Source organism: Mustela putorius, unplaced genomic scaffold (assembly GCF_011764305.1).
Source record: "Mustela putorius furo isolate JIRA1106 unplaced genomic scaffold, ASM1176430v1.1 tig00003836_pilon_pilon_pilon, whole genome shotgun sequence".
Lineage (NCBI taxonomy): Eukaryota > Metazoa > Chordata > Mammalia > Carnivora > Mustelidae > Mustela > Mustela putorius.
This window is the reverse complement of record NW_025421989.1, coordinates 6,532,310-6,559,601: the sequence shown is the minus strand read 5'-3', so window position 1 is coordinate 6,559,601 and position 27,292 is coordinate 6,532,310. Positions and strand designations below refer to the sequence as shown.

Genomic DNA, 27,292 nt, shown 5'->3' with positions numbered 1-27,292 from the left:
GAACACAGAATGGGTCAGTGCGATGGGCCTTCGTGCAGGGCTCCCCGAATGCCACATGGTGCCCTCAGCTACACCTCACTGGACCACACCCAGGGATCCTGTGGACCAGAGCCACAGGGACAAACCTGTTTCAACTGTTTTTAAAGGACGTATTGGAGAAAGAGAGCCATCTGCTGGTGCCCAAAATGGAAGGAAACCCCAAGTCAAAATCACAAAGACAAAGTTCCACACTTGTTTCTAACTTAGCGGGCCAAGATCACATCTACAATGTGACCCTGATGGACTGAATTTTGTGTAGCACAAGGATCATTCCAGTGCTCTAAAGTCAGTCCTTTTTTTCACCTTCTGACTGGTGGCTGGGAACATAGTATTTTTTTCCCTGTTTACTACAGTGTATGGGCTAAAATAATTTTGTATTCTCTTCTCTAAGTAGAAATTCTTAGATGTTTTACCTAGGTATTCATGTACAGTCGCCCCCAATGCCCTCTTTGCGAATAAATTTTAAAAGACACTGGCTCGGGCGCCTGGGTGGCTCAGTGGGTTAAAGCCTCTGCCTCAGGTCATGATCCCAGGGTCCTGGGATGGAGCCCTGCATCGGGCTGTCTGCTCCACGGAGACCCTGCTTCCTCCTCTCTCTCTCTCTGCCTACCTCTCTGCCTACTTGTGATCTCTGTCTGTCAAATAAATAAATAAAAATATTTAAAAAAATAAAAATAAAAAAATAAAAGACACTGGCTCTGTGGAAAATACCGTTTAAATGTGCTGAACTGCAGAAGGAAGCTTTTGGCATCTTATCCAGGCAAAGACAGAGAGACAAGAACCCCACTTCCCCTCTTCATTCCTTTAATTCCATACTTAGAAGCCTAGACCACCTATTCCTGAAAAAAAATTTTTTTTTTAAAGTCAGCGCTACACCCCAGGTGGGGCTTGAACTCATGACCCGGAGAGATCAAGAGTCCCATGCTCTCCCGACTTAACCAGCCAGGCGCTGCCCTCCTACTGACTGCTAAGTTGGCCTCTATTAATATCTTCCCCAACTTGTAGAGAAACTGGATTTCCAAGGCAGGAAGACAGTAAAAAAGAACACAATGAGAACATGTCCTTCGCACATTGACCTATTACTTCCCAGCAAAGCATCTCTTCCTGGTGTTTTCTAGCCATACGTGGTCTCTCCTCACGAAAACTGTCCAGACCTCCACATGTAACAAGCCTGATGAACTCTTACTCCAAAGTCAGGACAAAACACAGCAGATAAGACCTTAATGCAAACAGATCTCATCAATTCCTAATCAAAAGGCAAGAGCAGAGAGACAGAGAAGGTGGGGTATGTTGAGCCACTCTCCAGCTCTATGTCCCGGGGCCCATTTCAAAGCGCTGGCTGCCCACGGGAGCCCGGCCCCACAGCAAGTGCCCACGCAGCTCTGCTCACGTCCGCTGCCCATGGGAGCCCGTCAGCTGCACGCCGCTCTGGCTGGGATGAGCTACAGGACCTACTCGGGAGACCCTCACCCAGAGGCTCAGGGTGCACTGATGCTGTGCACGTGGCCACGAAGGAGGCCTCCCGGCACTCCACGGTTGTACGTGCCCAAATCGAAACAAGCTCTCTGGAAACTCCCCTGAGAACGCTTCTAGGACGGACCATGTGTCTGTTCCTGGCCACGACCCAAGAGGCTGCTGGCCGACATCTCTACTTTGTAGTTAAAAACAAAAAACCTACCAAGAACTTTTAAAGATTTGAAAGTAAGCTACCTAGCTTGAGGACAGGAGTTGATGTATTTTTGGGGGGAGCACAAGCGCCTGTTCTGAAACCCCCGGGGCAGCGACGCTGCACCCTGCCCTCGGCGTCGGCTGCAGCCCCGCGCCGGCCACGGCACCTGCTCAGCAGGCGCATGGGTGCGAGCGCCCCGGCGGGCAGCCGGCACACGCACATGTGGGACCGGGGAATACCGGAAGAAGGGAGACACCGGACACGGAGGGAGTGGAGGGGAGCGGCTCAAGCTCTGGAACCCCGAGTCTGCAGAGGGCCGGATAAGGACAGCAGCCCTGGGCTGAGCTCCGGCAACAGGCAGTGTGGCCAGCCCCGCTGCGGCACGCTTTCCTTGCGGACCCGCCGCCAGTAGCGGACTGTGGGCACCGACCCTGGGCTCTGGCTTCTCCTTTGTCTCCCTGGTCCCTGGGACTGCACATGTTCATACCAGGACTGACCCACAACACACTGTGGGGAACATAATTCAGGATCCTTCGAGCAACTCCCGCGATAGCAACTTCCAGAGGCCGCACGGGCACCCCTGCCTCATTGCACTTCCAGAGACAGAGAGGACCTATTTGGGTGTATGGGTCCTGACAGCGACCAGAGTTCAGCTCTCTATGAGCACTGGTACAACAGGAGACGTGGGCCCAAGACAACCTTTTCTGGCCCCAATGAGACAGTAGATGGAAAACTCAGTAGTGTGGGTCCCCAAAGAACCCTTTTCCCCTTGACCAGGATCTTCAATAATACCGTCACCGCTTATTGAAATTCCTCTTAAGCTCACAGGGAAGATGCAATGAGCAAATCAACACCTGCTTCAGGGAAGAAAAAAATGAAAGCTACTGCCTCCTTCCAGAGCGAACACAGGTCAGGAGCACCGTGGAGCTGTGGCTGTGGCTGTGGGAGGAGCCTGTGCTGCTCCCACTAGCCCCGCAGGGAGGGGGGCCGATGGGGGCCGAGGCTGGCTGGCTTGCAGCAGCAGCAGCAGCAGCACACGCTGGCCCCACCGCAGAGCACCGCACTGCCTTTCCTTCCTTTCACAACACAAAGTGTCACCTGCCGCTGCAAGGCTACTTCCATGATATCCACCTTGTGAAGGACACACAGCACAGCGATGGCCCCAAGATGCAGCTGTGGGAACACTGCCACACTCGGAGACACAGGATGATACCGGGAATGTGCTCTCTGCAGAGAGGTTTTGAAGTTACAGAAAAAAGGGAAGAAAGAAAAAGAAAGAAAGACAGAGTGAGCTTGAGACTTCAGAGCAGGAAGATCCCCCAGACCTTTCTGGGAACGGTGGAAACAGATGCATTCTGTGCCACCAGCCGTACAGGGCTCCAAGTGACATGTGGAATTTATTTTATTTCTCACTAACGGACGTGCGCACCGCCACAGGTGACTGCTGGCGACAGTGCGAGACGGTTGGGGACACCGTGAGCACTCCTGGCTGTGGGACGGACCTGGGGACGTGGAGAAGCACCCCTCACATCTGCTCATGAGATGCCAGAAGCAACCCTCCCTCTTCAGCAGGGACACCCAAAACATCTCCCGACACAGCTCGATGTGCCCTGGGGACAAACTGGCCCTCCCCCAGGTTGAGGGCCACTGCTCTAGAGAAGAGGAAAATTCTCCACTTCGGCCAGTTCTCGGCTCTTCACAGGCCCTCAGAGAGGAGGGAGAAAGGAAACAGCCCATGCTCTGGACTTGTCCACATGTCCCTGGCCTGACATCCGCTGATGTCTCAGTGAGCACGGCGGACAACCCCACGCCTGAAATTCTCACCGCAGCTCCGTGCACTGTGACAAACACTTCCTCTGCTGTCACGACAGGTGTACAGCAGGTGGGCTCTTCACGTAAGATACAGGAAAAATCAATGTGGAGGGGCGCCTCCGGGGTACAGTCAGTTAAGTGGCCGACTCTGAGGCTGTGGCTCAGGTCACTATGTCAGGGTCCTGGGATCAAGCCCCACATTGGGCTCCATAATCAGCACAGACTCTGCTCTGGCCTCTCTCTCCCTGCCTCTCTCTTTGCCCCTCCCTACCCTGTGCCTGCTCTCTCCAAATAAAGAAAATCTTAAAAGAAAAAGGAAAAACAGCGTGGAAACACTGGACATTATGAAATATACCAATTTCTCCTGAAGGTCTCCTGCTTAGTTTAAACTGGATTCTGATTACAAACAGGTGCTTAGGGAAAACAAAGGCCTGATGCGCAGCTGCCCATGCGAAAGGCACACATCCACACCCACCTTGGGTGAAAGGGGCAGGGGACGGTCCCCCACCTCCGCCACATACCCCTCGCTCTTGCGGAACAGGACAGTCCCCCCACCAAGTTCAAGATTCAACTGACCACTGCAGCTGTGCATTCTCCCCATGGCATCAGTCCCCAGGAGCAACTGAAAATCCCACATGAGGAGCCAAAGCAGGGCCCCCGGCATCAGCACCCAGGGGAGATGCGCCGGCAGCCTCCAGCGGGAGCCCAGGAAAGGGAAGAGCACAGGCCCACCGTCCCAGAACAGTACCTTGCGCAATTCTCGTCCTGGATCAGCAGGGGCGGTTTGTCGGTCAGCTTCTGGGGCGCGAACTGAGGAGAAGGGGAGCGAGAAGTCTCCATGGCGGACGTCGGCAGGGGCCGGAACCTGGAAGGGAGCGGGGCCTCACGCTTCGGACAGGCTGCGTGCTCGTCTACATGCCGCCCGCCGTGCTCGCTGGCCGCCCTCACACCGTCTTCCGGCTGCACACTACTCAGCTTCTCCACCAAGGGACACGGGCTGTGGGACAGGGACAGACGGTCCACACACGCCTCCAGGGCCTCCGGGGATGGCGGGGCCAGGGGCCGGCTGGGGGCACCTAGGTGAGCGGCCCCAGGCAGGCCACCGGCCAGGCCCTTGAGTTGCCTGGGTTCACGTTTGGGTGGTGGCGGCCTCTGTGGGGCTGGCTTCTTGGGGAGCGCTGCGGTGTTCACGGGCCTTGGGTCCTGCCCCCAAGTGTGCAGGGCGGAAGGGGTGTCCGGCACGTGTGGTCCTGGGCCGAGTGTTTCCTCTGGGTATCTGTAATCTCGAGGTAGGGTCCCCGCTCGGCAGCGGGCCTCCTGGGACGGCTCCGGAGGGTCCTGCTGTGCTGCCGAACCAACCTCTGGACACTGGGCATCTGCTTGTCTAGAGGGAGAAAGTATAAAAATGAGCAAATGATTATAAGTAACATCTTCTCTCCAAATGGGACTAAAACCCAGATCTGCATAATCTTAAACTGTCTGAAGGAGTTAAATCCGTGTACGTTTTCCCGTACATGTGCACACACAAGTTGCATTCTGGGGCAAAAAAATTTATACAAACGTTTTAAAAAACTACGTTGATGAAAATTCTCCTACGGCTATATTCAGAAATCCTTATTTTGTGTCACAACAGTATTTTTATGTGGCTTACTTTGGGAAACTGCCACATACAAAGGGTTAGAACTTTCAAACATGAGCCACAAATCCATTTATTAATAATAACCTTAAAAAAAACCCCTTTAAAATCAGTCATGTGTTACTAAAAACGAGAAAAAAACACAGACTTTTGGGCACTGCAAGCAGCTCACTGATGTTTCCATCCTGTGATCTGTTTCCAGTTCTATCTTCACTTTCTGGGCACGTATATGTGTGTTTAGTATGTGCACCCCCCCCCCCCACGGAAAGACCCCTCCCCCCACCGCAGGCTTCCCTGGCACGCTTCTGTGCTGTAGCCAACTCTCACGGGCTAACAACGACCAAGCCCGAAACAAAGCAGGGGCGCATCTTTGCCAACACATGGTTTCTTTTGACTGGAGTCACAAAGTGAGCCTCTGATGGGATCTCCAGTTTAGGGAAGAACAGTTTTGCACTGAGGAGACAACTGTGCTGTTAAAGGAAACTCTAAGAAGGGCAGCAATGGGAGAACCAGGAGACAGAGCACCAGCGCCCAGGCGAGACGGAACCTCCTAGGTAACAGTCAGATAAGGCTTTCCCCTGACACGCTGGGCAGGAACCTCATTCCAGTGCCTGCCTTGGGACCCAGGAGTGAGCTGGCCCCCTGGGACAGGATGCCTGGCCTGAGTGTTACAGACGTCCCAACCATCCCCACCCACGGCTGCTGTTCTGCAAGTCTAGTGTCCTGCGCACATCCCTCTGACCATGTCCTCGGGAGAAGTAGAAACCCACACCATGCCCAATTCCCTCCTGCTTCCCATGGTCCACCAGCGGGGCCAGCCCCCCAACCCTGCGCTGCGGGGGACACAGCCAGACCCTGCCCCACCTAGAAGCTAGAGGCTCTCCGTATCTGGAAGAGGGCACAGGAACTTAAGTCCCAGCAGGGCCCAGAGAGAGACAGGGCAGCACTGATGTCTGTGGGCAAGAAGCGAACATAACGCCTCAGTTTAGAAGACACACCGTGACAAAACAGCCAAGCACAAGAGCTTAAAATATTAACCCAGTTCCCGAAGTTAGCTATTTCAGAAAAAAAACAAAAACAAAACCCAAAAAACAAACAAACAAAAAAACACGATCAGGTATACACTAAAAGAAGCTAGAAGTTTTCAAAATAACTTGAACACAGCAACGGATGTTTGCAGAACAGAGTTGAGCAGCTGTCTGGCTGCCGAATCACACTTTAAACCCCGTGGAACTGAGAATGCAATGCGAGACGTGCAACTCATGGCTTAGGTGTGTGCGAGGGGGTCTGACCTGGGGGCGCAATGCCTAGGTCTCCCTGCCATCCAGCCACTGTGCCTCTGAAGACCATAAAATGTTTAATTCACGACAATTCACAAGTGCCTCCCCAATATTTCGTTTCAAAGAGCTGAGCCACATTTGCATCTTTTCTCCTCTCCTACTAACATGCTTGAAATACAGCATCCGCAGACCTGCAGGAAAGCAGCTGGTGCTCACAGACACACACAATTTAGCTACAATGTATTGCTTAAATCTAAGTGCTTTCCAGATTCTAGGTGCATGTGGATTCACATTTAAAATATAAATTAACATTTAACAAGTGCATGTGGATTCACATTTAACATGTTATCGATATATGTTATCTGTAGCGTGGGTTCTCTATAGAGGTCTTCCCAGAAACACAAGAGAACTCGCAGATGTGGAAATAAGGACTCAGAGCGAAAGATCGGCTGCACAGAGCGTGCCCAAGGGCTGTGTCCCGGCTTCTGTCAGGCACGAGGTCCCACGAGCTCCCTTCTGTCTCCCTTGTGGGGCATCCTTTGCTGGGCTCTCACTTCAAGTATAAAGTCAATGGTGATAGTAAGAGCCACAGATAAAGAAAATAAGGATGTCTGAAGGATCCGTCAGCGAAAGCATCAAAGACTTTTGCTCCCGGATATTCCCAGAGCAGTGCATCAAGCCATCCAAAGGCACACTGAAAAGGCAGCTGCATTTTAGCGTCCCAGGAATTCACGTGCAGCGTCGGTAGCTCTCTGTCATACAGAACATGCTAATGACACGTTACGAAGGGGAACACTGCTCCCGTGGGTCCAGGACGGGGGAGGCCCAGCGGGCTCCATGCACCGCAGACTCCCCAAGCCCTGCCGCGCGCTCCGGGGCTGGACCCTGCCCGCGCCATCCTTTCTCCTGGGAGAGAAACGCCTGAGGAAAGGCCATGGTGAACGCTGTTCAGTGGCCCACACCCCCAGTGACAGGGCAGAGAGGACCAAAGGGCCAAAAAGAAAAAGATAGTGGATATACGCATCCAGACACACATACACAGCAAATGCTCTGGAAATCCCCGCCCCCCAACTGCTCTCACATCGGCAGTTTTGATCTGGGTATGGAGAGGGCCAGGCCCACGTCTAAATGCCATTTCCGTATTGGAGAGGAAGCCGCTTTACTTCCAGACTCCACCTGCTCATGACAAGTCCTGTGGCAGCCCTGGATTTGTCCGTCTGGGTCCCAGTTTTCTGCTCCCCATCACACAGGCCCTTGGCTCCTGGTCGCCCCCAGCACGGGACAGGTCTCACTCTCCAGTGACTGCTGTTCAGTCTCTGCTCTCACTGGGCTTGTGCTCTCACTCCTTCTCTCTCCCTCAAATAAATAAATGAATAAAATGTTAAAACAAAACAAAACACAGCTTGTCTGCCCTGTATCTGTGCAGAACATAACCAGCCAGGTTGTCTGAAGAATAACAACGCCACCAGGGAAGCAGACAAGACAAGGCTGCGCACGCACGGGACGCTCACCGCGCAAGTCCAAGTCTCCCGAAGGAATGCCCGGCGTCCTGCTCATCTTCCCGCCCCCCATGGAAATCCCAACAGACACGTATCACCTCGAGGAAGCACAGGCAGAAAGGTCTTCTGTCCACACAGCACCCCACAAAGGCCAAACAATGTGGGGAAAGATGACGGGCAAGGTGTGGGAATGCTCAGAGCGCCAGAGAGGTCATCAACCAATCAACTGACTGATTCACTAAGGACCACACAGAAATGCTCTAGAAACGTCTCACACTGCACGAACACCCAGCAATGGTGGCACCATCCGCTCTTTTCTGAAAGAGGCCAGATGAGCACAGAACTTCAGCCATGGTGAACCCCTGTAGGTCAGAGGCTGTCTGGTTGTCCTATCCCAGTTTCCAAGCATGCAAACAGGATCTGCCAGTCGAGCAGACAGATATGCCTGTGACGATGGGGACAGCAGTTTCCCTACGTCCTGTTCCAACTCTGTCTTGGAGAATCATGTTGCGGGATGACAGGAGCCCTGAAATCATTTTTGATTCAGTCCTTTCTTTATTGTAACGTCTCCACTAAAGTTTTTCTCTCTGCACCAATCCCAAATAGGCTCTCTCTTTGTGATTCTAACATCACTTTAGAATGAAGATGGATATGTCCTCTGTAGTTGAGTGGAGAACGGATTCATAGAGAGATTCCACTCACAGATGATCCAAAACCGAGTGTACAAGCATAGACTTCAGGTAGGGCTGGTATCCAATCACAGAAAACACGTATATTTAGAGATTATAATCTGCGACGGCCCAGCAAGTATCCAGCTCTGTTTTCAGAACACCTGTTTTGAATCTATTCCAGGCCTCTTTTTTTTTTTTTAATGGCTAGAGACCCTCATTCCTGGTTCCAAGATGTGACACTTGGGAAAAATCATGCAAATTCCTTCTGTCAATCAAAGCTCCAGGCCAGTTAGAATCAAAAGCTCAGACAGATGGAATGAAAATGACATTTGCATGTGATTTGTTAGCTGTGTTTTCTCCTTGCATTCTGTTTTTGGCTGTCCTAAAAATATGTTTTGCGCAAAGTTCAAAGTGTGGGCAAGCCTGATACCAAATGCGATATTTTCTTTTTAAGAAGTGGCCGAACTGATGAAATCAGGATTGCAGGGGCGAGTGGGGCTTGTCAAATGACGTCACTCAGCGGCCGGCCACAGACTGCACTCAGCCTGCACTGCGAGTTTGACCCGGTGACTCAGCAGGACGCCACTAGTCTTCTGTGTCCTCCGGAAATGCCACCAGTCCCCCCATGGCCCAGTAGAGACCGGTCATCTCTTCTGATGGAGGTTCGGGTGCTCTGGTTAGGCCACACGTGGAGCACCCAGGACTCCCCTCTCAGCATGTGTCAACCAATGTCTGACCAGAACGTAAAGGAAGCAGGATACGAAATGCAAACTATGAGAGACACAGGGTAAAGAAAAGTCCCCTCTGACTTCTGATGCCCTGAATAGCTCTTTCCACAGGGCATGGGACGCTATTACCGATTTGAAGCCCATCTAAAGAAGATGGGGACAAGGTCATCAATGGTCCAGGCTTTTTGATCCTCCCAGGCGCGATGCTACTCTATCCATATTTATTTCTCGGGTTTGTAAAAAGGAGCGTGATGCTGCAGGTACACGCAGCCTCCTGAGACTCTGCCCTTACCCCAACCCCTCACCTCCTTCTCACCCAGAACAAACCCTGCCCTCATGGACGAGAGCAGGGCAGTGTTTTCGTCTGATATTTTGGTTTTAAAGCTTTTTTAAGGAAGACCATTTCCACCAGATACTGGAGGGCACATCCAGTCTGCCCCCAGTATCCACCCTCTAGGGTCAACCACTTTGCACTCCTGGTTCATTTTATTTCCTGAACCCAACCCTCCAATTCTCCAGAGCATTCTAAAGGAGTGTAGGGGGTGACTTCAGACATACAAATCTAAGCTCTTCTAAACCACCCCCCCCCACCAGAAGCCAGGCCTGGCAGAGGTAGGGGCTGATGAGGACACACATGCCTGCAAATCTGTATCTGAGCGAAAGCCTTCCAGCAATGTGGATTTTCTGCCAGCGTGGAGAATCTCGGCTCTATGGGACTCTCCCTTCCCCAATTCTGTATCTCCCATTTTTCTCCCCTCCCTTTTTAAAAAAAGATTTTACTTATTTATTTGACAGAGAGAGTGAGAGAGAGGGGGAACATAAGCAGGGGGACTGGGAGGGGGAGAAGCAGGTCTCCTGAAAAACAGGGAGCCAGATGTGGGCCCCGATCCTAGGACCCTGGGATCATGACCTGAGCTGAAGGCAGATGCCTAATGACTGAGTCACCCAGGCACCTCCATATCTCCCATTTTCCTAACCACTTGATATGAATATTAACAATTATTTCTGAGCCTAGTCCTCGGCTTGGCATGTCGCTCTAAAACTAGATTATCGTCATCTGAAAAAACAGCAACGTTAAGTGCCCCTGGCTACCAGCTGCGGAGGAACCAATCCTTGATCCTTAATCTTCCACCCAGAAAGAGTTCTCAAACCCTGAGCCCAGGGGATTTGGCTCTTGGGCTGTAATTCACCAAACCCTGGTCTAGAGGGCAAGGCAGATATTAATTCCTTAAAAACTCAAGCTCATTTTGAAAAGTACTATGAAGAACATATGAGGAGAATGGAATACCAAAGCGGAGAAGAGCTCTTTACACCAAGAGCAGGGTCTGTTGAGTTCTTTTAAAGCTATGATTTTATAACTTTTATGGGCATTTTTTAGCTACTGATGGGAGCAACAGTCTCTTGTGACCAACGGCATGTGAACCAGAGTGGAGTGTGTCACAAACTGTCACTTGAAATCATTAGAAGCAGTTAGAAGGAAAAATCGGATCAGATCAATATTTTATGATGGCAGACATTCCATTCATCTCAATAGTAGTTTTGGGAACATCTCCGGTGCTTAAGTTTTTATGAGGTATGATCTGTTGTTAGTAAGGAACTTAAATGCTACTACAAGCATTGCAGCACAGGTAACAAGCAATAAATGAATTGGAGTTCACCTTAATTCTTGCCCCAGATCTACATGCTTTTCCTCTGACCCACTAAAATTTTTAAAACCACGTTTGAATTCCTAGAATCTCGCTATGGATTTGGGAGTTCTTCACATTACAAAACATTTTCACCTCTTTTCTTCCCCCCACACACCATAATTTTATTAAGGTATTGTTTATATACCATAAAATTCAAGCCATCAGAGGTCTGGGTAAATGTACAGAGCTGTGTGTTCACCACCACAGCTGAGTCTAAATAGAATTGCACTGTCCCAGAAAGTTCCTGCTTGCTCTCAGGCAGTCATCATGGCCTGGCTTGAAACCACTGTGAGTTGCTCAGTGTTCTTATCTGGCAGGAGAGCCTACTTCAGGCAAATGTAGATTTGTCTTAGAACTACAAACCAACCCCCCACTAAAATGACAGGGAAACGCCCCATTTCAATAAATTTGAGGGGGAACCTAACCACAACTTTCACAAATTACATTTTCTGAAAGCAAAGGCATCCTACAGTAACTTTTCCAGATTGTGAAATAAAGTATTCCATGTGACAGATCCCCCATGATGGACATTTCCAACCTTCTTCTTTCCTCCATTTACCACACTTTATCAACATACACACATTTTTGTCATAATTAGCATGGAAACTAGAGAGCTTGGTCCTCCCCCCGGACACTTCCAGTGTCTCCTCTCACCATCACCAAATCAAGGCCAGACTGCAGTCTTGATCTTCTAGGCTCCCCCTATGATCCTTCCCAAGCCACTTACGAGTCCTCAGGGACTCCTGCAACATACATTTTGGACAGGAGCCGTTCCCTGCCATCGATGCCTCATGGTTTCCAGATCTCCGCTTTGAACCACACTCTTCAGGAGATGCCCTAGAGACACCATTCCTGTTTTCTTTAAGATCCAAATGAAGTGCAACCTTTTCCATGGAGCGTTTCCCAGACCTGTTGACAAACATAACCCCTTCTCCGCTGAACCCCCATAAGGACTTAATGTGTTTGTCCCCACACTGTTCTTATTTCATCTATGTTATTTTCATTTACTATCGATCTTCCTGGGTACAATGCCAGCACCCACCTCTGTCCCTGGCACACAGCAGCCTTCAACAAAGACTCAGGGAGGTAACAGGGAGAAAGGGAGTGGGGAGAGGAAGACAAGGCTGGCAGGCTGATTTTCTTGCGCCTTCTGACTACTCTAGATCACAGCATTTACATTTATTTCTGGGTCCCTCTGAAATCCATGTGTTACATGCTAACACCCACCCTCAACAGGAAGGTGTGAGGTGGCGGGCGGAGCCTTTGGGAGGTCATGATGTCAGGGCGATAGAGTCCTCAGCCATGGGACAGCGTGCTTCTAGAGGAAACACGAGAACGCCTGCTGCCTTGCTCTCCACTCTCCCCCACCTAAGGACAGAGCGGACAGAGCGAGAACACAACCCTCTACAAGCCAGGAGGCGGGTCTCAGCAGGCAGCAAATCAGCTGCGCTCCCTCCCGTCTTGGACTTCCAGCCTCTGGAACCGTGAGCAATCACGGTCAGCTCACGGTAGTCTGTTACGGATTATTCTCCCCAAGAAGAGAGAAGAGCTTTCGAGGGAGACTCTCTCTGAGCCTGATTCAATTTTATAGGCTCTCTGGTGCCTGACCACAGAAATACAGACCAATTACCAGAAACACATTGGTCCTCTGAAGACTGTGCTGCTTCCTGTCTCGTGGCAATGAAAACATAGGCGCAAACGCACCCACGCATGCGCACGCACAGGCACGCACACCCACGCATGCGCACGCCAGCGTGCGGGAGCGGAGAAACCTGGGACAGCATCTCCCGCTGCTCCCTGGTCTGAAAGGAGAGGAGGACTGCGTGCGTTGGCTCTTCTCTGTAGCGGGCTCCTGCCTTCTTCCAATTTCACGTCACACCGCCGAGAATGTCGCAGAAATAAGCGGCTCACGGTTTCAGTTATGCTTACTTGCCCGTGAAAGGCCACTGGAAGTCACTCGATTTTTCAACAAAGTGGGGACCGTAATAAAAAATAGGAACTCGCGACTGAGTGGCCTTTCGCTCTTCCCACTTTGTTTATGTCTATAGTTATATGGCTTCTAATGACTTTATTTTGACATACACCACGCCAAAACATTAGACCACTCAGGGTGTAAGTATCAAAGGAAAACACACAACTGGAACATACGAAAATGAACATAAACGCATCACAACGAGAGGAAACAGAAGGGAGAGAAAACACACAAGCATGGACAAATGCTCAAATGAGCAAATGCTAGAATACCCGGAGGTCTGGTGGTTGTGCCTCCGCGGACCTGGAGCACTGAGAAGCCAAGCACGTTTTCCATTCTTCAGCAGAGATGACCCTATTACTAACCTCCATTTGCAGAAAGCAAGCATGACAGACACAACTCAGCATTTCCAGCACAGTGAGGCCCCAAGAGCCCAAGTCTCTTGTTTCCTAACCTGAGCTAGGTTGGAGACTTCATCTCTGACTCCTGCTTTCTGTCTGCAACACCACGTTAGACGTTCTCCTAAAACACTGGGGTTCTTCTCTGCCTGAGCAGTTTTATCTTTTTTGCAAACCTGCCGGAGAATATTGCAGGTGGCGGTCTACAGCTCATAGGAAATTCATGCCCACAGAGCCCCAAATGGTTATGCTTTCTACAGCAGGAATGCAAATGCCAGCACACAATCGCCAGGAGCCAGCAGAATGGGAATGGACTGCACACAGCCACCAGCTAGGGGCAATGACATGATCAACACTAGTACGTGAAAAAGGAAAAAACCTACTATAACCAACCGTAAATGTTTGAAAAGCACACAGCAGATCTATCTACAACCTAAATAACAATAATCAAGAAGGAAAGTCCCCATGCCCTACAGGAAAAAGAACGAAAATGAACACAAGCTGTGAGCAGTAATGAACAAGAGAAAAAAAAAATACAAATGGCTAGGCAACACACAAAGTTTAACTTTGCTAGTTCCTGAGAAAATGCAAGTTAAAAATGAAATAACTAGGAGGTGCCCAGGTGGCTCAGTCAGTTAAGCGTCTGACTCTTGATCTCAGCTCATGTCTTGATCTCAGGGGCATGGAGCCCACTGGAAGGCAAGAAGGACAGATGGACAAATGAACATTTTTTGCCTATTGAGTCACAGGATTTTTTTAAACACATCCACTATGGACACGGTTGTGGGAAGGGCAGGACTGTCCTAGGCTGTTGGGTGACTGGGCATAAATAGTACACATGTCATGGAAGGCTTCTTGGGCATATTTCCCAAAAGCCTGCCTTGCGATTCCAGATCTAGAATTTTATTCTGAGGAAATTAGCTTGCCGGACCATGAATATTTTACAAGATGTTTGCTACAGTATTACTTGTAACTGTGAAAGACTAGAGACAACCCAAAGAGTTCACCGGACCTCTACTGGCCACTCGTATCTCAGAATGCCATGCATCATATATAGAACTTCCTTCTATTTTTACTAAGGTTGTTTTAATTAGCATAGCAGATTTTAAAATATATCCTTAAAAAAAAAGACAAACAACAAAAAAACCTCCCACCAAACTGTAGGGGTGCCTGGGTGGCTCAGTTGGTTGAGTGTCTGCCTTCGGGTCAGGTATGATCCCAGGGTCCCGGGATCCAGTCCTGCATCAGGCTCTTTGCTCTGCGGGGAGCCTGCTTCTCCCTCTCCTTCTGCCTGCCACTCCCTCTGCTTGTGCACTCTCTCTCTCTCTCAAATAAATAAATAAAATATTTTAATATATATTTACAACCTAGGGAGCCATAATCTTCAAATTAGTAAAAATTCTTTTTTTTTTTAAAAGATTTTATTTATTTATTTGAAAGAGCACAAGTAGGCAGAGAGGCAGGCAGAGGGAGAGGGGGAAGCAGGTTCCCTGCTGAGCAGGGAGCCCAATGAGGAACTCGATCCCAGGACCCTGGGATTATGACCTAAGCTGAAGGCAGTCGCTTAACAAACAGCCACCCAGGCGTCCCAAACTAGTAAAAATTCTCTCAAAAACATACGTCAAGCTCATGAAATTAAGGAGCCATTCTGAATGTGGGGTAATTATTTGGTAAAAGATGGAAATAGGGGGCGCCTGGGTGGCTCAGTGGGTTAAAGCCTCTGCCTTCGGCTCAGGTCATGATCCCAGGGTCCTGGGATCGAGACACCCGCATTGGGCTCTCTGCTCTGTGGGGAGCCTGCTTCCTCCTCTCTCTCTCTGCCTAGTTGTGATCTCTGTCTCTTAAATAAATAAATAAAATCTTTAAAAAAAAAAAGATGAAAATAGAATTATAATAGTATATTCTTCCCATAATTGAAGAGAAAATCATTTGCGTTGTCTTCCTCCTACAACAACTAAATGTGATCCGAAATTCTACAATCTCACACCCGAGGAGAGCGTCTACTTACTGCTACTTGCCTGAACCAAATTTGGAAATGGGTGATTTACCCAATAGGCTTTTGATATACTTATTGTACGTAAAAGTTGACCTTCTAGACTGTATACCTCTATGAAGTGTCTCATACGTGAGTGCACGTGTGTTGCACATATATACACACACATGCATGTGTATATCCGTGTTAAACACCTTCCTAGAATTTCTAATTACTCCACCTTTCGTTGCCTTTGAGCACATTTCAGGGCCCACTGCCTAGATTCCGTAACAGTCATTCAGTAACACTCGGTATGCACGTGACCCCGCAGAGCACCTCGCTTGTCAGCCGCTGACTTTGTGGGGTGCTGGCGCCCAGCCCCGAGGCAGGTCTAGCTGTCCGGGGTGCTGCCACGGTGTTGGCAAGCTGGCCGGCGCGAAGTGCAGGCTGCTGATGGGCGCGCCCGTTCCCTCTAAGTGGATCACAGAGCTACTCCACGCGTGTGTGTCTCCTCTCCACGTCTACGTCTTCTTTCATGTGAGTGTTGGCTGCACGGGAGTCAGACAATGTGACCTATGGGCCTGGAGGGTGACCTTAGGGGGAATTCAAGTCCCCGGCTTCTCTCCCTGAGAATGAAACGCTATTACGGCTTAACGTGACCTTAGAAATCAGTGACTCCAAATGCCTGCTGTTATGGACAAAGGAATGGAGGATCAGAAAGCCCGGGTGACCTGCAAATTTACACCCACATGGGGTTGGGACACACATCCCCTGTCTCTGTCTGATGACGGGTTCTTGATACTACACACCCCCTTGGGAGACCACCTTGGGATTCCTTCTCACTGCACCTTCAGCACGCTGGACGTGGGCCGCGAACGTTTGCAAGAGGCGGGGTTTGGCAACATGTACCACGATCTCTGCTCAGCCCGTATTCACCGGTAGGACCTTTCCAACATCAGAGGTGGGGGGTATCGATCAGCAGGAACCTACCAGGTGAAAAACCAGCCAAAGTGCATATATGGGCTCTCCACGAACTGGCTCTGTGAATCCAGTCACTTAAGGCCCACTTTGTTTACGTAGAATGAACACCACATGCGATGTGGTAAGACCCAAGATATATGTGGGGAAGGGGCGCTCTGTGAACTTTAAAAATTAACAGAAGGGATTCTGCAAAATTTTTTTTTTTTTAAAGATTTTATTTATTTATTTGACAGTCAGAGATCACAAGTAGGCAGAGAGGCAGGCAGAGAGAGAGGAAGGGAAGCAGGCTCCCTGCTACGCAGAGAGCCTGATGCGGGGCTCGATCCCAGGACCCCGGGATCATGACCTGAGTGAAGGCAGAGGCTTTAACCCACTGAGCCACCCAGGCGCCCCTGCAAAATTTTTTTTAAGGCGAAACTCAGTAACTCTTAAGATCTTTTCAGACATCCAGCTATGTGTGTAAGCCTCCCAGAAAGGACCTGACCATCTAGGAAAAGCCAGCTAGAAAGCACTAGTGGCCACTAACCAGCAAAATACAGATGGGCCCAGTGGACACAAAACAGCGACCTTGTTTCTGCTACTTCACCACCTTAATCTTCTGAAATTTTAAGACACAGACGAGGCAAAGAATTACAAGCATTAAAAGTGAAACAAATGCATTCTAAAGGCCACATGAAATATTAGCTGCCAATACACCTCTGAAATCCAAAGGTGCACTCTGGGGAAGGAGCCAGTTCGAGCAGAACAAGGAGCAGCAAACACGCGCTTCCCAGGGTCACGTCTCTCTGGCTGGGCAGGAGACGCCGAACCCAACCCAGACAGATCATACCAACATATGTGGTTATTTTGGGTACTACTCTAAAAAAATTACTTCTGAGTCTATTCTGTTCACGCATCTATGAGAATACCCTGCACATTTTTTATTTAAGGGGTGTGAGTGTGTGTGCACACGTGAAAGAAAAAGACAGAGAATGTTTTTTTCCACCACCACGCATGACAAAAAGCCAGTGTAGAGATGTACCTCTCCCTACCATCTGTGGAATACTTTTCTGCAATGTAATCATAAACAATATTCAGACAATAGCCCCTCAAAGATTCTGTTTTGCAAGGAAAAAAGGCCAGCCGGCCAGCCAATCCGTACCAAATTTTCCAATATTTTATGTGACATGTTTCATTCATTCATTCTGTAAGTCTTCAATGTGTAAGGGTCTCTAATTATTTAATTATAAATGCTGTCAGGCAGATTTCTGAAAAGCTTTCTTCCAACTCCTTTTCCTTTTTCCTTCTCACCAGCATGACCGCGAACACGTGCATTTTTTTTAAACACATGCATTTTAAAATAACTGCTACCCTGAGTCCGTAAAATGCAGACCCATCAGCAGATGCGTGTGTGTGCGTGTGTATGCACACACAGATACACACACACACACATGCAGCAATTTCTCAGAAAATGGCATCCTCCCTCCACACACAAAAGCCTCCATCAGTAAAGGCAAAGCATTTCCATCAATCAGAAATACGGCCACAGATGTTTCTTTTATGATACAAAAGGTCAAAGAAAAAAAAAAAGATTCATAGCACATGTCTGCTGAAACCTGTAAAGAGACGACATGCCTCTCAGCTGTCACTATCACATGAGAGAGCAAAATCTAAGAACTGGAAAACACCCAGAACCACACTGATTCCATGTTCTCCAGTGAGATGTTTTCACTGCAATTAGCAATCAGGCTATGTGTGAATTTACCCACAGAGCATTTTTTTCATGACTCAACATGCACACCTGATTTTGCCCCCCCCCCCCCCCCCCCCCCCACCGCCAACTGCCCCTTTTCCATGTGGCTGACTCACCAATTTCCTTTCAATATCAGCAGTCAGGGTCTCAGTCATGAAAATGCTAATTTCTTACTGGCATGGAAAAAAAAAGAAAAGGCCAGACAAGGAACACGATCCTTGTGCAACGCTGGCCTTCCGCAGGGAGGGCAGAGGTCTGCAGCTCTCACGTGGAGCAAGGCTCCCACATGCCACGGCTACCGTTCACACCTGCACGACGACTTGCAGCCCGGAACGCTGGACTGAAAGGCACTGCTTTCTAGTTTCAGCGCACTTCTAGCCAACTGCAGAGACCAAAGCTGCAAAATGTGCATATATCTATCTGCACACAAGTGGCACACACGCAACATGCCCGTACACACACGTGCACGCATGCAGGCTCGAGCTGGGAACTGGACCCTGATTTGCATTCTTCTTCATTTTCAGGCAGAACAATAAACAAGGGAGATCTCTGCAGATCTCCTCAGATCTTACCCCACTGCACTGCGAGCTGACAACCTGCTTTTAAAGACAGGAGGACAAAAGAAACGCTCTAACTACAAATGCTGGGCTGGCCGACAGTCCCATCCTGGGTGAGCTGCCTTACGAACAAATGCAGGAGGTGCTTACCGGCTCCCCGCTCACTGCCGTCTGGGTGGTGGGTGGGCCGTGAACGCCGCGGTCCGCCTCCTCCAGGGACCGGCAGCCGCGCTCTGCCGCAGCCCCTGGGTCTAGCTGCCTCCGGCACAGAGTCTCAAAGCCACGCTCACAGCAGCTGGCCTGTCTGTGCCTGCCGCCTCGTGATGGACAAGTTCACGCAGGCTCCGTCAACTCTAACCTCCGAGACTCAAACAACTCCTCCTGGCCTCAGGGTGAACATTCCCAAGGCTTCTATGCTTAGACCCCCGAAAGACTTGCCCTTTTTAAAACCCCAAAAGCCTTGGGTGTCTTCCTCCTTATACTTTAAAAAGGGGGAAAATAGAGGAAAGCCCACAGAACACATTTCACGCAGCTTTACTATTTAACTATGCTAATCACATAGTATGTGTGATACACAGTTCAATCCAACCATTATAAAATCAGATGGAACAAATGAAAGAAAAAAGTCCCACTGAATAGCCTAATTTATATCTATCTGTATCCTATTTGTCCTTTTGGGTTTATTACACACTCACTGGGAACATAATCCAGCAAACAACTAACAAAGTATTTCCGGAAGTTTTACTGTGTGCAAAGCATTCAGTGAGGAAGACAAAGAAGTCACAGGCTGACTGTGACTTACCAGCCTGTCACTTCACAATGATCCGTATTTAAAGTCCCTGCCCTCCCTTCCTAAAGCAGCCCAAGACCTCAGTGCCACCCCCAAGCGGAAAGCACCCCCCTACCGCTGTCCCTAACAGCCCCTTCCCATACTGAGAGCCCCGAGCCCTCCCCGTCTTGTGCTTACCCTTCAGAACCGGTTTTCTCTTTTCAACCTTCTTCTGTCAGCCTCTTCTGAATTCATGATTTCCGAGCCTTGCTCATTTAATCAAGTGACACAGGCTACCCTGCAGTATGTCCTAGATTACGGCTCTATTTATAAGAGCGACTTTTCCTTTTTTTCCACACCTGCTTGATCTTAAGCACCGAGCTTGAATGTTATACCCAGTCAGCACTTAGAGCAGTCTGCAAGGAAGGTTGCTATGGTATCTCGTCAGCCGGGGACATGAGGTTATTAACTTAGGTAGCCTGATGCAATCACAGTGAAAAGAAGAACGAGAATTTGAACCTGTGTCTTCAACCCCAAAGCTTACATTCTTCCTACAACTTCTCATCTCCACTGATTACTCCACTAAGGACATAATCCTCCTCCTAAGAAAGGGCACCATCTGCCCCGGGCCATCTCGGTGACCTTAACCCTTAGTGCAGGGTTAACACACATCAGGTAAGAATCTGATGGCTGATTAGGTATTTCACCACACTCACTGCTCAAAAGGCATGTTCCTGCTATTTACAGACTGAATAACTCAACATGCATTGTAAGAATATGATTTTAGGGGCACCTGGCAGGCTCAGTCAGTAGAGATGGGACTCTTGATCTCACGATTCTGAGTTCAAGCCCCACGCTGGGTGTAGAAATTATTTAAAAATAAAATCTCGGGGCACCTGGGTGGCTCAGTGGTTTAAGCCTGTGCCTTCGGCTTGGGTCATGATCTCAGGATCCTGGGATCGGCCTACTTATGATCTCTGTTTGTCAAATAAATAAATAAAATCTTAAAAAAAATAAATAAAAATCTCAAAAAATTACAATTTTTATTTATTATGGTTTTTAAAAGAATTTATTTATTTATTTGACACAGAGAGAGAGAGAGATCGATCACAAGTAGGCAGAGAGGCAGGTGGAGGCAGAAGCAGGCTCCCTGCTGAGCAGAGAGTCCCATGTGGGGCTCGATCCCCGGACCCTGAGATCATGACCTGAGCCAAAGGCAGAGGTTTAACTCACTGAGCCATGAAGGCACCCTATTATTTTTTAAAGATTTTATTTATTTATTATTTGACACAGAGAGACAGATCACAAGTAGGCAGAGCAGCAGGCAGAGAGAAGGGGGAAAGCAGGCTCCCCGCTGAGCAGAAAGCCCGATGCGGGGCTCGATCCCAGTACCCTGGGATTAAAATTACAATTTTAAATGAGTACTTTATTTTAGAATGTTTTCAGATTTACAGAAAAATTACAAGAAGGAAGTTCTGATTATAGCCAACACCTGGTCTCCCCGACAGTTAACACCTTACACCTTAGTGTGGTAACATTTGTTACAATTAATGAGCCAATCTGGGGATATTAATATTCACTAAAGTCCACACTTGATTCAGATATTTTTTTTACTTAATGTCCTTCTTCTGTTCCAGGACCCTGTCAAGGGAACATTACATTTAGTTGTCACATCTCCTTGGCTTCCCCTAAGGAACAGCTTCCCAGAATTTCCTTGTTCTGGATGCCCTTGACAACGCTGAGGAGCACTGTCGGGCACTGCAGAATGTCTCTCGACTGGGATTAGTCTGATGTTTTGGTCAGGATTATAGATTTGGTCAGATTATAGATTTATAAGCATCTATCTATATGATTACAGATGTTGGGGAAATCACAAAGGTAAAAAGTGCCATTCTCATAGGATCTCAAAGGTCAGGCTGTCAATGCAGCTGCTCTCCGTGCATCGCCTGGCAGGGGTTAGCCTCGGTCAGTTTCTCCATCATCAGCGCCTTCTCTCCCTCCTCCTTGCCACTCTGCCCTCTCTGGAAGGAGGTTACCCATACACCTCCACGAAGGCAGAGGATCTACACAGATTATCTGGAATTTTTTGGTCTCTTTTCTCTCCACTTATTTATTCGATCATACATGTAGATCAGTATGGACTCAGGAATATTTAATTTATACACAGGCTTATAATCTAACACTACTTATTTTTTTGTTGCACCTGCTTCAACTCCGGTCACAGGAAGCTCTGAGTCCCTTTGACATATCCTTATTGTTGGGCTCGTTGGGTTTAGTTCTCCCTTACTTTTTGGCATTACAAGATGTTCCAGGCTCATTCTGTATATCCTCCACCGGGGCCTAAACCCAGCCATCCACTGCACGCAGTACTGGGTACTTTGATTACAGAAGGTACTGGGAAACAACACCTCGGGCTGCCTGTGCTTGAGGACTTTTAAAGAATGCCCTCAGTGTATTATTTCCAAAGAGAAAGCACTTTTACAACACTCAGATTAGTAATTTGGGTTTTCATACACCCATGTTTACTACAGTAGGCATAATTATCAGGGGATCTAAGACAGTCATTTACATTGCTTGTGCTATTTTAATACTTTGGAGACTTTACATTAGAAATACTTGTCGTAGGGGTGCCTCAGTGGCTTAGTGGGTTAAAGCCTCTGCCTTCGGCTCAGGTCATGGTCCTGGGGTCCTGGCATTGAGCCCCACATCGGGCTCCCTGCTCGGCAGGGAACCTGCTTCCCCCTTTCTTCCTGCCTGCCTACTTGTGATCTCGTTCTCTGCCTGCCTCTCTGCCTACTTGTGATCCCTCTCTCTCTGTCAAATAAATAAATAATATCTTCAAAAATTAGTAAAAATTAAAAAAAGAACAGCTTTATAAAAAACAAGTAAGCTTTTTAAAAAAAGCTATGTTTAGGGGCGCCTGGGTGGCTCAGTGGGTTAAAGCTTCTGCCTTTGGCTCAGGTCATGGTCCTGCTGTCCTGGGATCCAGCCCCGTATGGGGGGGGGATGTCTCTGCTCAGCAGGGAGCCTGCTTCCACTTGCCTCTCTGCCTACTTGTGATCTCTGTCAAATAAAAAAATAAGTATTAAAAAAACAAAAGAAATACTTGTCAAGTATATTATTTATTTGACAGACAGAGATCACAAGAAGGCAGAGAGGCAGGCAGAGAGAGTGGGGGAAGCAGGCTCCCTGCTGAGCAGAGAGCCTGATGCGGGGCTCGAGCCCAGGACTCTGGGATCACGACCTGAGACACCCAGGCGCCCCATAGAGAGGCTTTTTTTATGATTCTCTTGCAAAAATAAGATCCATTTCTCTTGTCTTTGTTTTACTTGTCTCCGGGGGCAGCAGCAGTTGGACTTCAGGAGTTTACTCTGTCCACCCAACTAGGCGTGGCCGTGGCTCCTTCACAGCGTGGGAGTAGAGAGTTCTGACCACAGCTCCTTTGTGATGTTCTGCCTTGCAGTGGTGGCGTGGGGTAGGGAAGGCACCCTCAGGCTATAAAGTCTGGCATGCCACGTTAGGTGAAGAGATTCGGGAAGGGCTTAAGGTTTGACCAAGACTACCTGAGAGGCTGGGGGACAGAGATCTTCTGGAATGGAAGTGCTAGGGTACTTATCTTGTTCTGTTCCCTTTTTATTTGTGGAATTCTTCAAGCGCACAAATGGTCCATGTCAAAGACAGGGATACGTGTCTCTGTCAAATAAATAAAAATCTTTAAGAGACGCTTGGGTGGCTCAGTGGGTTAGAACCTCTGCCTTCGGCTCAGGTCATGGTCCCAGGGTCCTGGGATCGAGCCCTGCATGGGGCTCTCTGCTCGGCAGGGAGCCTGCTTTCTCCTCTCCCTCTACTTGTGATCTCTGTCAAATAAATAAACAAAATCTTAAAAAAATAAAACAAAAACTGGTACCATTATTATGGTACTGCATACCATAAAATTACCCTATGAAAGTATACAAAATTCAGTAATTTTTAGTATATTCACCAGTTATGCAACCATCAGTACTATCTAATTCCAGAATATTTTCATCACCCCCCAAAGAAACTCCATACCAAACTCTAGCAGTCATTCCCATTCCCCCCAACCCTTAATTCTTAGCAAATGAATCTACTTTCTGTTTCTATAGATTCTGCCTACATACGGAATCATGCAGTGTATGGCTTTATTTTTTACTGTATTGTGAAATATGTCTAAATACAAAACATTTTATTTTCCTTATTTTCACATCTCTTAGGCTAGGAAATACAAAACACACTTACAATTATATAAGAACAAAACCATAAAGCAAATGTTTAACGTGACAAGTGACGGGGTTTTCCTAGGAATGAGCTGTTTCTCCTGCGGTCCCCAATCTCAGCTACTGCAGTTTCCCAGATGCCACAGAAGGACTAATTTCATCCATCCCTTTTCTTCTAAAGACAGGTCACAGAGCTCTGAGAGACTGGCACCTGTCTGTCTCTTCCCTCATCTAGAGACAGAGCTTGGTTTGCGTGAGAGTGTGGACAAATCCTTTCCTCTTAGCCGGGGACAGCGATGGTATTAGCGCTGGCAAGGAGACACTGCCGCACGTACCAGGTGTGGTCTTGCAAACCATCAAAATATCCTGTTATAAACTTAAGGGTTAATATGGAAACAAAGATGGAAAATTACACTCACGAGGACAACATGCATATTCCCAAGAATATGCTGCAAATGCTGTTTGAGAAAACTTGAACTAGAGAGAATTCTCAGGCTACCACTGCCGCAATCCATGCCCGTGTCCTCCTTCATCTTCCCTTCCTCTGAATCCTGGTGGAGGTGGTGAGGATTTCTGTACTGGGAGTGGGAGGAGAAAGAGCGCTACTAGGGATGGGGGTGTGGGCACAGACATAAGACATGCTCCTGGCTCTGTGTGGTCTTCTATGAATTCTTGGGGGACGTGGGGGTTTAACAAAGATTTAGAAATATTTGGATGCAGGGCGCCTGGGTGGCTCAGTGGGTTAACTCTGCCTTTGGCTCAGGTCATGATCTCAGGGTCCTGGGATCGAGTCCTACATCAGGCTCTCTGCTCAGCAGAGAACCCGCTTTCCCCTCTCTCTCTGCCTGCTGTTCTGCCTACTTGTGATCTCTCTCTCTCTGTCAAATAAATAAATAAAATCCTTAAAAAAAAAAAAAAGAAATATTTGGATGCACTTTAGATTGCTTAAGGGCAACAGGTGACTTGCAGACCTGTTTTCCTTTTTTAATTCAGATGTGTGGACCGTCAGCAAATTTATGTGTTAAATTGACTTGGGACTAGCTGCAAGAATCTGACAACCACTTAATACTTTGAGTCTGGGAAATAAGTTCTGATAGCCAAACATCCATCTCCCATCCAACTGATGGCGACCGTGTTTGAGTAAGGCATATTCTTGATGCACAGAGAAAACCACTTCAAGTTATCTTTCAAGTTAAAGAAAGTCAAGTCAGTTCAAGAATCCCTGCTCAGTCTCAGTGGGTAGGTGATTTTCTTTTGGGGGTGACAAAATGTTCTGGAACTACATAGTAGTGATGGCTGCCTAACACGAATATACTAAGTGTCACTCAATGATACACATTCAAATAGTAAATTTTAGGTTATGTGAGTCTTACTATTAAATAAATCATTACAATCCCATAAAAAAAGGTAAGTAATTTAGAGTAACCTCACAGACAAAGACGAACCACTGTAGCCCTGTGTACAGGTATCTACAAGCCTGTGGATTTTAAGGGGGAGAAGGTAGAACAGAGAACCAGGTGGCTGTCCAGTCCTCACAGGCACCTTGTGAGGGAGCTCAGCATCAGTGGGCCTGACACTCCCTGATGGTCTTCAGCACACACAATGATTTCAGAGTTCTAACATAAAAATAAACACCAACAAAGGAAAAAGAACAAAGGAAAACCTTGTTGCAATTAAGCTGCCTTCCCCTGGCCCCAAAGTAGCTGCCTGCATCTGGTGCCTCCTTTCCAAAGTTTCTAAAAATGCAAGATACTGAAGGTGCCTTGGGGGTAGGCAAGTGTAGAAGGAATGCACGGATTCAGCCGCCTACTGTGTCATCCCTGATGACCTTGTTTGCCCAAACCTTGCCCCTCTCTGTGAAGCAAGTTTGCAGTCTACCATTATTCTAGAATGTCCACTTTTGCTCAATGCTTAGTCTCATTACCATCCTAGGAGGACATGGCCATGCCCTTTCATAGGCTGTGTACCTTCTGCAAGGGAGGGAACACAATTTATGGATAAGATGTACATATGTTTAAGATTCATTTATTTATTTGAGGGGCGCCTGGGTGGCTCAGCCGGTTAAAGCCTCTGCCTTCCGCTCAGGTCATGGTCCCAGGGTCCTGGGATGGAGCCCTGCATCGGGCTCTCTGCTCAGCAGGGAGCCTGCTTCCTCCTCTCTCTGCCTGCCTCTCTGCCTACTTGTGATCTGTCAGTCAAATAAATAAATAAAATCTTTTAAAAAAATTTATTTATTTATTTGAAAGAGACAGAGCACCAGCAGGACGAGCAGAGACAGAAGGAGAATCTCAAGCAGATTCCACACTGAGTGTGAGCCCAGGAGGGGGGCTGGACCTCCGGACTCAGAGATCACACCCTGAGAAAAAATCAAGAGTTGGAAGCTTAAGGGACAGTTCCACTTAGGCGTCCTGAGATGTGCATATACTTCAAACATGGGTTGATCACGGAGGTTTTACACATTTGGCTTCACCCACTCATGTCAAGAAAGCCAACTTAATAGTCGGTAGAGCGCCACATTCAGTCCCAGTGGAAGAACAGGAACTGGAGGCGGGATACTTCACACAGCCTGGTTCCTGAGCCAAGATGGAAAGCACCTAACTACGCTAGCAACCAGAAGAGCGCACAAAAGTCAAAAGGCAACAAAGATTATCTTCAAAGGACGTAGAGCGGACTTAGCCAATGCCTTTGACGATATGAACAGCAGCAATTTAAGGAGTGTGGAAAGCCGAACGGCTGAGTGAGTGGGTGCTCCCCGGGCCATCTCGGCCCTCAAATACAGCCTAGGAGAGAGCAGCACAGCTGGAAAAATGGAGAGGAGACGGGTCTCGGTGTGTTTGGGTGGATTTCTGGAGAAAGGCAGAAACACGGATGAGTCTCTTTAGGTGCAAACTCAACCAAGGCCGGCTGACAAGGGCCTGAGCTCTGAAGAGAGCTGTGAAGTGGACAGAGGAGATAAAGGGTAAACGTGCGCAGGGTTAATGCATCAGGACAGCTGCGGAGGGCTCTCCATCTGGGAAGCGGCGGCCGTGGCCTGCTGTCCGGTCCCGGGGCTGACCCGCCAGCTCGGGCGTCCACCACGGGCGCAGGCGCAGCTGCCCATGGGGCTACACGGTCTCCCCGGGGGAGCGCCGGAAGTTACGCGAGAGCGCCGCAGTTCCGGTGGCCGAGGTTGCCTTCCGCCTGCAGCTCTTGGAGAGGCCGGAACCCGGAACCCGGAAGTTGGGTCTGCGGTCCGTTCGCGTCTCCGTCCCTCCCCCGGGGCCGCCCCCCAGTGCTCGGCGCACGGAGTACCGCCTGCCCTCCGCCCGCACGCCTCTTCCTGCAGTGCGGGCTCCGGCTCCCTCCAGCCGCCCCAGCCGCAAGCCCTGTAACCCACACACGCCGCTTTCCAAATAACGTGAAGCCGCCAGGCCAGAGCAGCCTGGAAGCCAATGTGTGCTCGGGCTCTAGCCCCGATCCCACGGTTGGTAAAGCCACGTGGCTCTCCCAGCCTCAGGGAGAACTGCAGTCACACCCCCCCCCTCCCTCCCCGGCCCCCACCACCCCTGCCCGGCATTGTCCTCCTCTGCCGGAGGGAGGTCCCAGGCAGGTCGACTAGCACTCGTCGCACCGCCACCACCTCCTGGGCGGGCTCTGCCTCAGGCTGGCTCCGCC

The 27,292-nt window shown here is 48.9% G+C and overlaps 1 protein-coding gene across 1 annotated transcript in view; it reads right to left on the bottom strand.

The window, feature by feature from the left end:
- Window positions 1–27,292, bottom strand: part of SHROOM2 (shroom family member 2) — a 131,320-nt gene that overhangs the window by 15,343 nt on the left and 88,685 nt on the right. Inside the window, 1 exon segment of the mRNA XM_004758807.3 lies at window positions 4,269–4,904. Within this exon segment, the coding sequence (XP_004758864.2) occupies window positions 4,269–4,904 (636 nt within the window).